Below are 11,752 nucleotides of genomic sequence, written 5' to 3'. Positions count from 1 at the left end.
AGAAAAACGACAACAACAACAATGACTAGCTCAAAATACAGGTAATGCAGTTTAAAGGGGATGGCTAGTAACTGATCAGTGGGAATGCTGGGGGATGATTGTTCCAATCCTTGTGGGATTCATTTAAGAGTACATTATTGTTAAGTGAAAATTATTTGCTTCAGAATGGTCTCATATTCAAGTAATGTGCAGTTCAATGTTTCCAGGTTAGCATGCCTGTACAGTGTCGGGGGCGATCGTTAACGGCCCGTGATTCCTCGATGACTTCCTTAATGTACCTGCATAAACATTTTCTCAACACGCTTGCTTCAATTCTACTGAATTCAGTTTGTGGCTGATAATTTGTCATTGTTACTGCACAATTTCCTAACCGCATAACAATACATGTATACTCTTAAAACATGCAATTTGTCGTATGCCTTTTTCATGACAATAATGATGAAATTGATAGATTTGTTTTTTCTTATTAACATTTTTATCATACATCTGATGATCCATACATCATCTTAAAGCCCTGAAATTGATACACACACACACACACATACACACACACACACACACACACACACACACACACACACACACACACACACACACACACACACACATGTTTATATACAGTATTATAGATATTGGTATTACTTCATATTATTTGATTCATATTCCCATCTTCTAAATTTTGCAAACTTTTCAAATCCTGCCACGCCTGTAAAAGCTCTTTAATGTATTCTTTCCCTTTCCATGAAAATTCAAAACAGATTAAAAAAAAAAAGACTTCCGCAAATACCTACGAAGGACAACAGTTGAAGATAATATATGACTCAATTTAGATGATGTATATTTATTTTAAGTAGATTAATCTTATCCTTAAAAGATAGGTCTCTTTACTTCTACCAACTCAATAATCTTTTTTATTTCACTACCCATCTCTCTAAGCATTTTTTCTATCAAATTCAAATCCATTACAAAATAAACACCTAGTAGGCACCATAGTTTTCACTTCTCTGACTAAATTACCAAAGGAAGGATCCCCTACCCTATTGCCTATCTTTTCCTATCCCCCTTTTCAATTTCCCCCACGTTTAAACAAGTAATTTCGCAAAACAACTCAAAATTTCATGCAAGTAATCTTTTAACCGAACTCTTATCTCTCTCTCTAAAAAAAAAAAAAGTCATATCATCAGCTAATAACGCCTGACTGACCTCAAAATCGCCCAAAGTAATCCCTTTAATAATTTCATCTTTCCTCAATGCTTGAGCAAGAGTTTCAATTACAACCCAAAATAAATGTGGCGAGTGGCGACAGAGGATCACCTTGCCTAGCTCCATTGCACAACCAATATGAAAGTAACCAGTTGAAACCCCCTGTTCATTACACAACTACTAATTCCATTGTTCAAAGTTTTCACCCATGGGCAAAAGGAGGGACCAAAACCGAATGATTCCAAAGCTTTGAAAAGAAAATTATGAGAAACGGAATCAATGGCTTTTTCAAAAATCAACCGCAATTAGAAAACTCTGTATGTCATTATTCAAGCAATGGAAACAAAAATCATATCATCTAGAAAATCTGATACCTTCTCCAATACTCATATTTTTCATATACTCCATCCGATCTTGCTTGATTACGTCACCCGATGATATTTTTCATTCTATCTGCTAAAACTTTTGAAAGTAACTTATAATCTACGTTCAATAAAGTGATCGGCCAGTGATTTTTAACGTGCGAAGGATCCTTACCATTTTCTCCTATCAAAGTAATTATACCTTGCTTATTAGATAGAAAGTTTTTCTATATCAAACGTTTCAGTGAAAGCCTCAACTATTAAACCCCCGTGTATGGCCACAAGGTCATACAAAATTCGACTGAAAATCCGTCGTTACCAATTGACTTATTCAATGTCATAGTCTTTAAACATGGAAACTTTTTTTTTGGGGGGGGGGGTGTAATTTTACCCTCACATGAAATTCGACTTTCATCACTATGGCAAAGAAACAATTCTATGCAATGCAGGATCCTTTTCATACACTACCCTTGTTGAATAAAAATCTTCATAAAATAATTTAATAACATACAATATTTCCTTTTTATCCCGTGTGATATCATCTTTTTCTCTACACAATATCATTGCTCAAAATATTTCCTTCTCTCTTCACCTTCCTCATACCAAACGGCTCTTGACCTTATCTTAATTCCCTCTAAAGAACAAATATGTGACTGTTTTAATTAAGCTTTCTTTCTGCCTATTTCGTCTGAATGATCACAATTTCCAGTTTTAAAGAAAAAAAATCAACAACTTTTCTTTTCCTTTCCGTTACTTTGCCTTTGGACAATTTTACAATCATTATCTCATTTTCATTTCTGAGTAATGCAAAAATACAGACTTTCTTACAAATTCACACCCTTGCTCTTCATTAATCATTTTGTTTTATTTCATTAGCTATTCTTTGAATAAAGATTAATATTCTATCCAAACAAAGGCTATACTGAATTTCTAATATTTCCTGCGATCATATACAGCTATACTTTCTAAATACCTCAAATGTAATGTGTACCGGAGTGGACGGGTGTGATTGATTACTTGACCTGATTTGATTTGATATTTCATTTTATTCTAACGAAAAAGCATGTTAATGTATGCGTGTGTGCATATCATGTCATGTGTCTGTGTGTGGTGGGGGGGGGGGGTTCATCTCCAGGTCCTGCTAAGGTTTCGCGGTTCTGCTACCCATGAATAACTGTGTTGATTTTGTCTGTGTGTGAACAGGGCTATTCACATCATGAAACCTTTTTTTTTTCCTTTAATAGAAAAAGGCAACTTTACTCGCATGTCGTGGAAACTTTACTCGCATGTCGTGGAAGCTTTACTTGACCACTTGCTAAGTGGCGGCGAGTTCCACCGGTCAGCTTTTCCATGCCACCGAATACGACCTTGTGGCTTGAATAAACGTCTTGCTCTCTGTCAATATTTGTCTCTACGTGAGGGAACAAAGATCAGCGGTGCCTACATAAACAACGTCAGTTCATCTTACTATTGGCATCACACTGAAGGTGCTGCCGCAGATGCCACTTCCCCCAAAACCTGTCTAGTTCTGTCATTCTCTTTCTCCCTTCATCCCTCTCTCTTTCTGTGTATACTAACTTGTGGTAGACGGTTTGAATCGCACTTTCCTTTATCTGGCTTCTCTCCTCTCTCTCGCTCCCCCACTCCCCCTCTCTCCCATACATATATATCATATTATTATCATTATTATCATTATTATCATTATATATATATATATATATATATATATATATTTATATATATATATATATTATACATTATATACATATATATATATATATATATATATATATATATATATATATATATATATTTACATATTAAGGTTTATTTAGTAATCAATATCTTTTAGATTTTATTCCAATAATTCTTCAGCATGTAGATTATACGTGCATTTTGGGTGACGAGTACGGCCTACGCTGTGTATGAATTTATGAAGCGTAATATCTATAATATTAACAGAAAAATATGGTTCGGAATAGTGAAATTGTTTTTTTATAATTATATCCTTCAGAGTGCATTGCGTCGAAAGAGTGATTTCTTTTTTTTTAACTTAACTTGAAGCCTACGAATACTTTTCAAAACAGCGAAAGTGCGGGCAAGAGCGATGCATTATTGGTTTATTGCTCATCACGATGTTTTGTTTTGATCTGTGTGGTGTTTTGTTTTTTTTTTCTGTGTAATAGCCCGCGCTCTTTAAATCTGAAGTCGCACTACATCAGGCATTAAATGACTGTGTGCCATAATCGTGCCGCTGGAAGGGTAAATACTTCCGCATATCTTATGAGGGCATGTTTGAGACACTGGGACGAAATGTGTAACATGTGTGTGTATACTGGTATATACCTCGTACCGATGTGCCCGTCCACCCCAGCAATGCAATGCTTCAGCGCTCTTGTGTAGGTTTGGTTGGCGCTCCGGCACAGCGAGCGATCAAGATATTGTTCTCAACGTTGGACCAGCAATAGATTCTGTCCGTGATGTCACCTTAATCATAGCTCGTGGCTCTCTTTCATGTAATTAATAGCAGACTACGTTTTACATTGGTGCGGCCATCGCAAGACATCGACTAAATGGTGCTGGAGGTGAGATATGAGACTATCTTTCCATGCCTATATGCCGTGATTACGGGTTCATTGTGCGTGCTAACACTGATTTTGTGCATAGCTTCCCACGGATAAGTCGTGGCTTGCCGACATCACCACACGGTGCACATTTCGCCGTCGTCGGTGGTGGACTCATCAGGTGCATGGTTGGGTACATCTGGTCAGTGAAAAGGTCGTACGAAGGGAATATCCTGGTAGTGTGGTGCGGCGTGTAGGCGTGTACAACGCTTGGACGTTGAAGCTACACATCAGCTGCCCCGTTGCTTGAGCTGGGACATGTTTATAGTGCTTGCATGCCCAGTGATCACAATGATGCTCATAACGCCTTTAACGGCACACCAAGGCAAGGAGGAGAGTTCATACCGGGGAGGTGTCTCTCTCCAAGAAGATGCTGTACTTCTCTTTCTACTCCTTGCTAATGGGACGTAGATGCATCGCGTAGTACCTCTTTGGGTATGGGCATCACTCTTACCGGGTTGATCAAACAAGCGATGAAACATCCGTAAGCACACGAGGGACGAGGCAATACTCCTCGAGAAAGTAGTTGTACGTGGTGTGAACTTGCTTGGACGCAGTTCCTTAATATTGCTCTCTGTGAGAAATAAGCAAGCAGTGTGGGATGTAAATATCAAGCAAGCTTGATGTTTTGATTGGGGCATGGTAACGCCAAATCCTTGTGAATGAAAGTTCTGTTCTGATACGTTCTTGGTAACCGCATGTTATTGTGAGGGAGGTTTCCTTGAAGCGCAGGTACTTTCCCTAGGCCCTATATTTGTATCCTCAATCTTGGTATAGGAATACTATAATTACGTTAATACTAGTAGTCACCCTGGCTCACTTAGTTTTCCTCACCAATTGTAATAATATGAGAGAACGCAGAGAGTGTAAAATTAATGAACCTTTTTTTTTCTCACTATCTTTTTATGATGACTGCTGTTCAACATGTTGCGTCTATTCCTATACAAAATACTGTAGAGCTTCTTAAATGTTTGCTTATTTAGGCCCATGTCGTGGCTGCCATTATCGATGCTGCTATTTGATGTCTGGTAATCAACGAGAGAAGGGGTGAATGCCCGCCCTTGGCCTCAATGAATCAGGGATCATGGTAAACACGTGACACCTCCTTGAATGAACCAGATCAATTACTGACATGCATCGCTTCATTTTTCTCTAGCACACGGTCTATCACCCCCATGATTATCGTCCGTTGCTTTTCCATCTCTCCCCCTCTTTCTCAAATTAAAGAAAACTGGTGACTGTCGTGCTGATGTACCTCCATCTGTCGTATAGAACTCTTTTTGTGTCTCACTACTAGCTCGTCCATTAATGCGAGACAATCGTAATGTAAATAACAGTCTTTCCTGGTCCAGGAACAGTAGACTTCCGGGAGAGTGGTGAACCAATTGCTGCATGGACGTTTAACTTGCTCTTCACTCCTGATCAGCCGGCTTGCATTCAAAGCTCACGCTCTATGCAAATTTAGATGACTAATTTATTTAATCCGAATCCTCGGCAATCCCCAGTAAAGTCAGCTCCGACTAAATTTATTGTACCACTTCGTCCAGTAGCCAAGTTTTCTCTCGGCATGAAAGCAATATGCTCGACACAGAATTGGGTACGTGCACCTTTTGCAGCATGCCTTGTCGCAGTCAATTATAAACCACTATTTTGTTTTCGCTTCTTTTGTAATGTTTACTGAAAAGAAAGGCGAACGTACAGGAAGCTTTACAATGCAAGAGTGCATGACATAATATTATCACTCTTTAAAAAAGAAAAAAGGAGAATGTTTTCTCTCCTTTACGTCTTTATCTATCATTTAAGAAATATTTGACCGAAATGCTAGGTTACGTATATAAATGATACGAGGTTCTGCAGGTAGGGGTTTTGGCCGTGAGTATGCTCGTGCCTATATCATTGCATGCATAAGATGATAGGGAGTTGATGAGCCTCGCACGTTTGACCTTTCCTTCCGTCTACAATAATAAATGGCAACGAGGCGAGACAGGCATTGCGCACAATAACACGCAATTTAGTTATATTGGTCAACGCGGTATGTTGCCTATACACGTACCGCCCCGTTAGGATCTCGATAAGGTATATAGCATTTTTTTTTCTTCAAAAGAGGCTATTTTGGGCTCAATCACGCTTGAAAGCCCAGAGGGCAGGGAGGTGGCTCAGTCTCTACTACTTACCTGCTGAGACAATAAGAAATGTAGGCTTACTGATAAATCATGCTTCTGGCGTTTTTGTCTGCAATATTAAAATTTCGCAGAGAGATTTGGACAGACTAATTTCTATCCCCGTATAAACCCGCGCATGGCAACCCATGTTCTCACGTAGTCATCCTACATGATGCATAGCTGTTGTTACATGAAACATAATCTAGTTATGACGGAGAATAGCACAATGTTCGATTCCGTAAAACTGTGCAGAGTAGCCCAGAAGGATTGTCCGAAGGTATAATAAAATCGAGATTGTCAAAATAATGGGAATCGGCATCCTCCTTCCAAAGATAGGTTTATATTCTCTTAAACCCCCCCCAAAAAAAAAAATAAAGAATAAAAATAAAAAAGAAATTAAAAAAAAATCAGTCAATCAATGAATCAAACAAATAGTAATTCAGCATGGTTGTTGAAGTAGGGTTCATTTACAGTATCTAGGCCTATAAGGCCCACGAAGGCTGTGTATATGAATACGTGATCGACACTATCGTGATTTAGAGCGGGGACATCGGCCAGCGCCGTTTCGCTTTAACTGTGCACAGCAAAGATCATCAGTCATTAATGGCTCGGCATTGTGACTTGCTGTCACACACCGCCACCTATAGAACGACAAAACCAGACGCGTTTAATCTATCGGCCACGACTCTGCCCATGTAAAAGGGCGAGTCAATGGAATCTTTTGTCGCCGCATTAAGAAAAGAACTTCATTTTCGTGTTAAAGAAAATACTGTTAAAAAAAGAACGGAGATAACCGGAGGCAATGACGGGGATGAATGATTTCCAAAGGTTTTAATTCCATATTCGCGGACCACCTTTCAGATTTCTTTTGCGGCAACTGTTAAGTGAGGAATAGCATAATGGGGCTTATATCAGCATGGACTTTTGGTATCGCATCTACATTGGAGTTGCATTGCCTTCATAGGAATGATATGCCATGGTATATTTATACACTGGCAAATAAAAAGCAACATTGAATTGCGCTAAGATCAAAATGAACAATTTCTCTGCCTTATATTTTAAGAGTTTTGAGAGAGAAGTTAGGGTGGAGGGGGAGAGGTGACGGTAATGGGAAGTGAGTCAACGCAACTATATCATTAGGCTGATTCGTCGTCCAGGTTTATACATCTCATGAAGATTACTTCGTATAGATCATATCAGTTTGACTAGACCGTATGCAGACCCATTTGTAGAAACTCTTGAAACCGCAATGTGATACGAGATGACCATTGAATTACAGCGATGGCAGAGTATAAATGGGTTTTGGCTCCTCAACTCTCGCAACCCACCCCCCCCCCCCACCCCGAAAAAAAAAAAATCGACACTGTTATATTATGTGTGTAGCGTTGATATCAATGTCATACGGATTGTGGCGATTTCAGTATTCTACTGCTAAATCAGGGATTGATTTGACAATTTCTGCACCATTCAAAATCTGATATAACAGTGATTTTACAAACTAATCGCTAGGGGATTCAATCCTAACAATAATCTAGGGCTTGTCTTTTCCTTCTATGAAAAAAAAAAGAAGTGACGTGTGGTGATGCACTTCACCATCCGTAACACACCATAGCCGTCGTTTTGCTGAGTGACCTCGCCAAAATGTATTTCTTGCATTTTTGCCAGAAATCCTTTCTAGTAATTAATTTGACTGTACCGTGGCTACAATATGAATCCATTCCATGATTAATGCTGTATTAGGAATTCGGATGGTATATACATGTGTGGCATTTGTACACGGATTGAAGCAAAATTTTGAGTAGTCATGGTTATTGTCGCGTCACTATAGTTAGTTTCATTTAAAACTAAAATGATGTTGGTTGATGGAATCTTTACCCCGCCTTCCCTATTTCCATCGGAATTGGAAAAATATTTTTTTTTAAAGATGAATAAATGGGACCATTGTTATCAGGGTAATGAAAAGATAATTTGCTCAAGTAGGTTGTAGGTTTAGCCAATAAAGAAAAGCAATAATTATAGCTCACACCGAAACCTTAATACATGTTTCTGTGGTTTTGTTGAGGAAGACACAAACACACGATGTGACAAGTTTTTGTAACCTGATAGCTGAGTGCTGGATATGACTACTGCAGATTTTTGTAATTATACTGGTGGTGTGGAGTTGATGACAGTGTTTATAGTTTTTCTTGTCTTCTCTTGTTCGTAGGATGGTGTATGGAACTGTGTATCACCTGGTTCACTATGTGACGACAGAATACAACCTATCCTGCCATGAGCAAGAGGAGCCATTGTGGTAGGATGCCTCTTCGACTCCGCTTTCGAGGTCACGCTGCTGAGGCCGTCTCACCGTGATCAGTAGGACCTTCCGGTGCATCCATGGCTCCCCGAATCTATTTCTTCGCCCTGTGTTTCGCTGGTCTTCTCGTGGTAGCTATCATCAGCTGCACGCGCGTTTACACCCTTCTCTACGACAGCGTTAGACCTTCGCGAACCCGAAGGCTTCCGGCTAACTCGTATTTGTACCAAAGTGGACGGTTAAAGTCGCAGAGCGTAGACGGTCACTCGTTTCTTCGCGGGAAGGCCTGGGATTACGCCCGGAGTCGGTGCTATACGATATCGAGCGATTGGACACATCGTCTGGTGTCGCCTGAAGCATTGAATAAGCTCGACTGCAAGCAGAGACTGCCAAAAGTATTGATCATAGGCGCCAGGACATCGGGGTCGCAGACCCTCCGCAGGGTGCTCGGCTTCCACCCGCAGTTGGCGACACCTGTGCATGAGACACAATTCTTCGACAGGTATTACAGTCGAGGAGTGCAATGGTACGAGAGTCAGATGCCATACACAACCCCTGATCAGATCACCATCGAGTCTACAGAGAACTACATGTATCACAGGAACGCCTCCGTACGAGCCATCAAAACCCTCGGCGAAGACATCAGATTAATCGTCATACTCCGAGATCCTGTGGCGCGATCCATCTCGGATTACGCCCTCACGCGGACTCGCATCCGGAAGTCCAGGCTGATCTCTGGACATTACAAGAGCACCTTCAAGGAATCGAGAACAAGTGACCGCCTCCTGATCAGCGGCAAGGGCAAGCACGGCCGACGAGGATCCACCAAGATGTCATGTATGGTAGACGACACCTTTGAGGAGACTGTGATGAAGGAAGACGCGGAGATCAACCGGAAAAACGTGTTCATCACCGACAGCCTCTACGTCTATTACCTTCGGCCGTGGGTGAAGAAGGTCACGCCATATCGTGTGCTGTCGCTGAACGCCGAAAAGTTCGCTAGGAACCCCGCGGAAACGATGAAAGAAGTCGAGAAATTTCTCGACCTGGTGCCGTATTTCACACCGGAGCACTTCCGGTTTGATCTGAACACCAGCACGTACTGCCTGCAAGAACCCTTCCCCATTTGTGTGCCAAGTGAGACGGTTGATGTCCCGCTCGTCAGTGAAGCTATGATATCGACACTGCGAACACAATTCGAGAGCAGCTGTCGCTTTCTGTTTCTACTCTTGAAACACTATTTAGAACTACTCGGGGACGTGCCGCTAAACTATCACCCCATCGAGTGAAATCGACAGTAGGCCTGGGGCAACCCATGTTGTACATATCAGTACTGCGAATGCAATAAGACCAGGGTATCATTAAGTCTCGTGCAGCTCCTGATTCATATCCTTTACAAAACACATTATGAATAATGCTTAAAGCAATAATTAAGGTCTATTATACGAAGACACCAAGAGATGCATATTGATGGTAACTATTCTTGGTTGAATATTTTGTGTAGCACCTCCCACCCACTGCGCACTTTTTGAGAATCCCGATGATCTTTTCGAAGCATTGACTGCTTGTCACAATCAGCACGTGTTTGCGTTCACACTGACGTTGAACACAGTCGGACGTACAGAACATACACAATAGGCGAGGTCAGACTGGCAAAGGATCGAAAAGTTTAAGTTCGCGATCTTTTGTCGTCCGGTCACACTGGCAGCCATACTTCTCGATCTTTGGCTCGAGAAGTATGGGTCACTGGTGCGCGTGCGAAAAGAAAAAGAAAAAGCGCGTCGTCTGATTGCTAGTGATTGTGACGTAACAATGAATACATGTACAACACAATAGCCGTGCGCTTCTTAGGCGCCGCCCGAAAACGGGTGGTTGACTGGTCACGTGACAAAGATCGCGATGTTTCAGTTTCTAGCGATCACACTGGCAAAAGATCGAGAAGTTTAGCGGGAGTGGAGGAAATATCCCTAGTTGGAGGGGAAGGTTTGCGGTAAGTTTGCGGTCACACTGGCGAAACTTCGAGATCGTAATGATCGCGATCTTAAAATTTTCGATCTTTGGCCAGTCCGACCGCGCCTATTGAGACACAAGTGGCACTCAGACACAGGCGCAGATGTAAACATGCACGCACACACACACACACACACACACACACATCTCATGAATCAGCTCCGTTTTTGCATAAATTGTTCCTTACATCACCACATATCTGCCAAAAGGTGATTTGAAGGACTTATCCGCAATCGGTTGCTGCTGTATACCCTTTATTCTGGTGTAGAAATGAACGAGTGAATAATCCAACTCAATTACACTTGTCAATGTAGGAAACAAAACAAGGAAAGAGGTCTAAAAATATACTTCCTCTCCAAGATCTTTCGTGTGTGGGCAAGGATGTATAGGCGAGCACCTCCTTGGTATCAGTACGTGAAGTGTCGGTGATCTTTGTTTACAGTCTGATAGATATGCTATGTTTTGTTGGTGTGTATGCTACCTTTACAGATATCTTTGATAAAGAGAATGTTATGTCTGGGATGAAGATAGACAGAGGCTGTTTTTATTACATACGCATCATCACAAATGTCAGTATTATTTCTATCTATGTATATTTTCCCCAAGGCTTCCGATTTCAACCAAATAACGAAAGAGTACACATCAAGGTAGTTTAATGTGCATGCTTATTCATTTATTCAGCTGCGACGTATGATGATTACGCTCTAGAAATATAACAGTGTATATCATTATATCCACTGACCTGACATGAAATTTATCATATCAGTTCAGGCTATTTTCACTGTTGCTGGCAAATTATTCTTGAAACCATGTCTAAGTTTAATTTAGTGCGAAGCAAAGCTTTTGCATGTACATGTATTTCTTACGTTGATATTCAATTCATTTCTCAGGTGGAACAATTTATTATTTTACTGTATGAGATTACGTATTTATCTTCATGTTTGTTGGTTTTTTTATTGTGATTCCGTTCTATTCTTTACCTACCTCCGCCAGCATGTTTTGTTTCAGATTTGCCTTCGCATTTGTTTTATTTCTAGTGGATAGAAAGCTAATTTTGAAGGGTGCTATATCAATATAGTGTTGTCAGGAATGAAT

General features: G+C 40.6%; 1 protein-coding gene across 1 annotated transcript; it reads left to right on the top strand.

Moving 5' to 3' along the window:
• The first annotated feature begins 4,052 nt into the window (after positions 1 to 4,052).
• Positions 4,053 to 10,643, top strand: LOC139717292 (heparan sulfate glucosamine 3-O-sulfotransferase 1-like). Its single transcript, XM_071628784.1, has 2 exons — positions 4,053 to 4,150; positions 8,558 to 10,643. Exon 2 carries the CDS (start codon positions 8,728 to 8,730, stop codon positions 9,934 to 9,936), a length of 1,209 nt encoding a protein of 402 aa, XP_071484885.1. The 5' UTR covers positions 4,053 to 4,150; positions 8,558 to 8,727; the 3' UTR covers positions 9,937 to 10,643.
• Positions 10,644 to 11,752: the final 1,109 nt, after the last annotated feature.

The sequence above is a fragment of the Diadema antillarum genome, unplaced genomic scaffold (assembly GCF_040938485.1).
Source record: "Diadema antillarum isolate AM-2024a unplaced genomic scaffold, OU_Dant_1.0 scf00000074, whole genome shotgun sequence".
In the NCBI taxonomy this organism is placed as follows: Eukaryota; Metazoa; Echinodermata; class Echinoidea; order Diadematoida; family Diadematidae; genus Diadema; species Diadema antillarum.
This window is presented reverse-complemented; position numbering and strand designations above follow the sequence as displayed.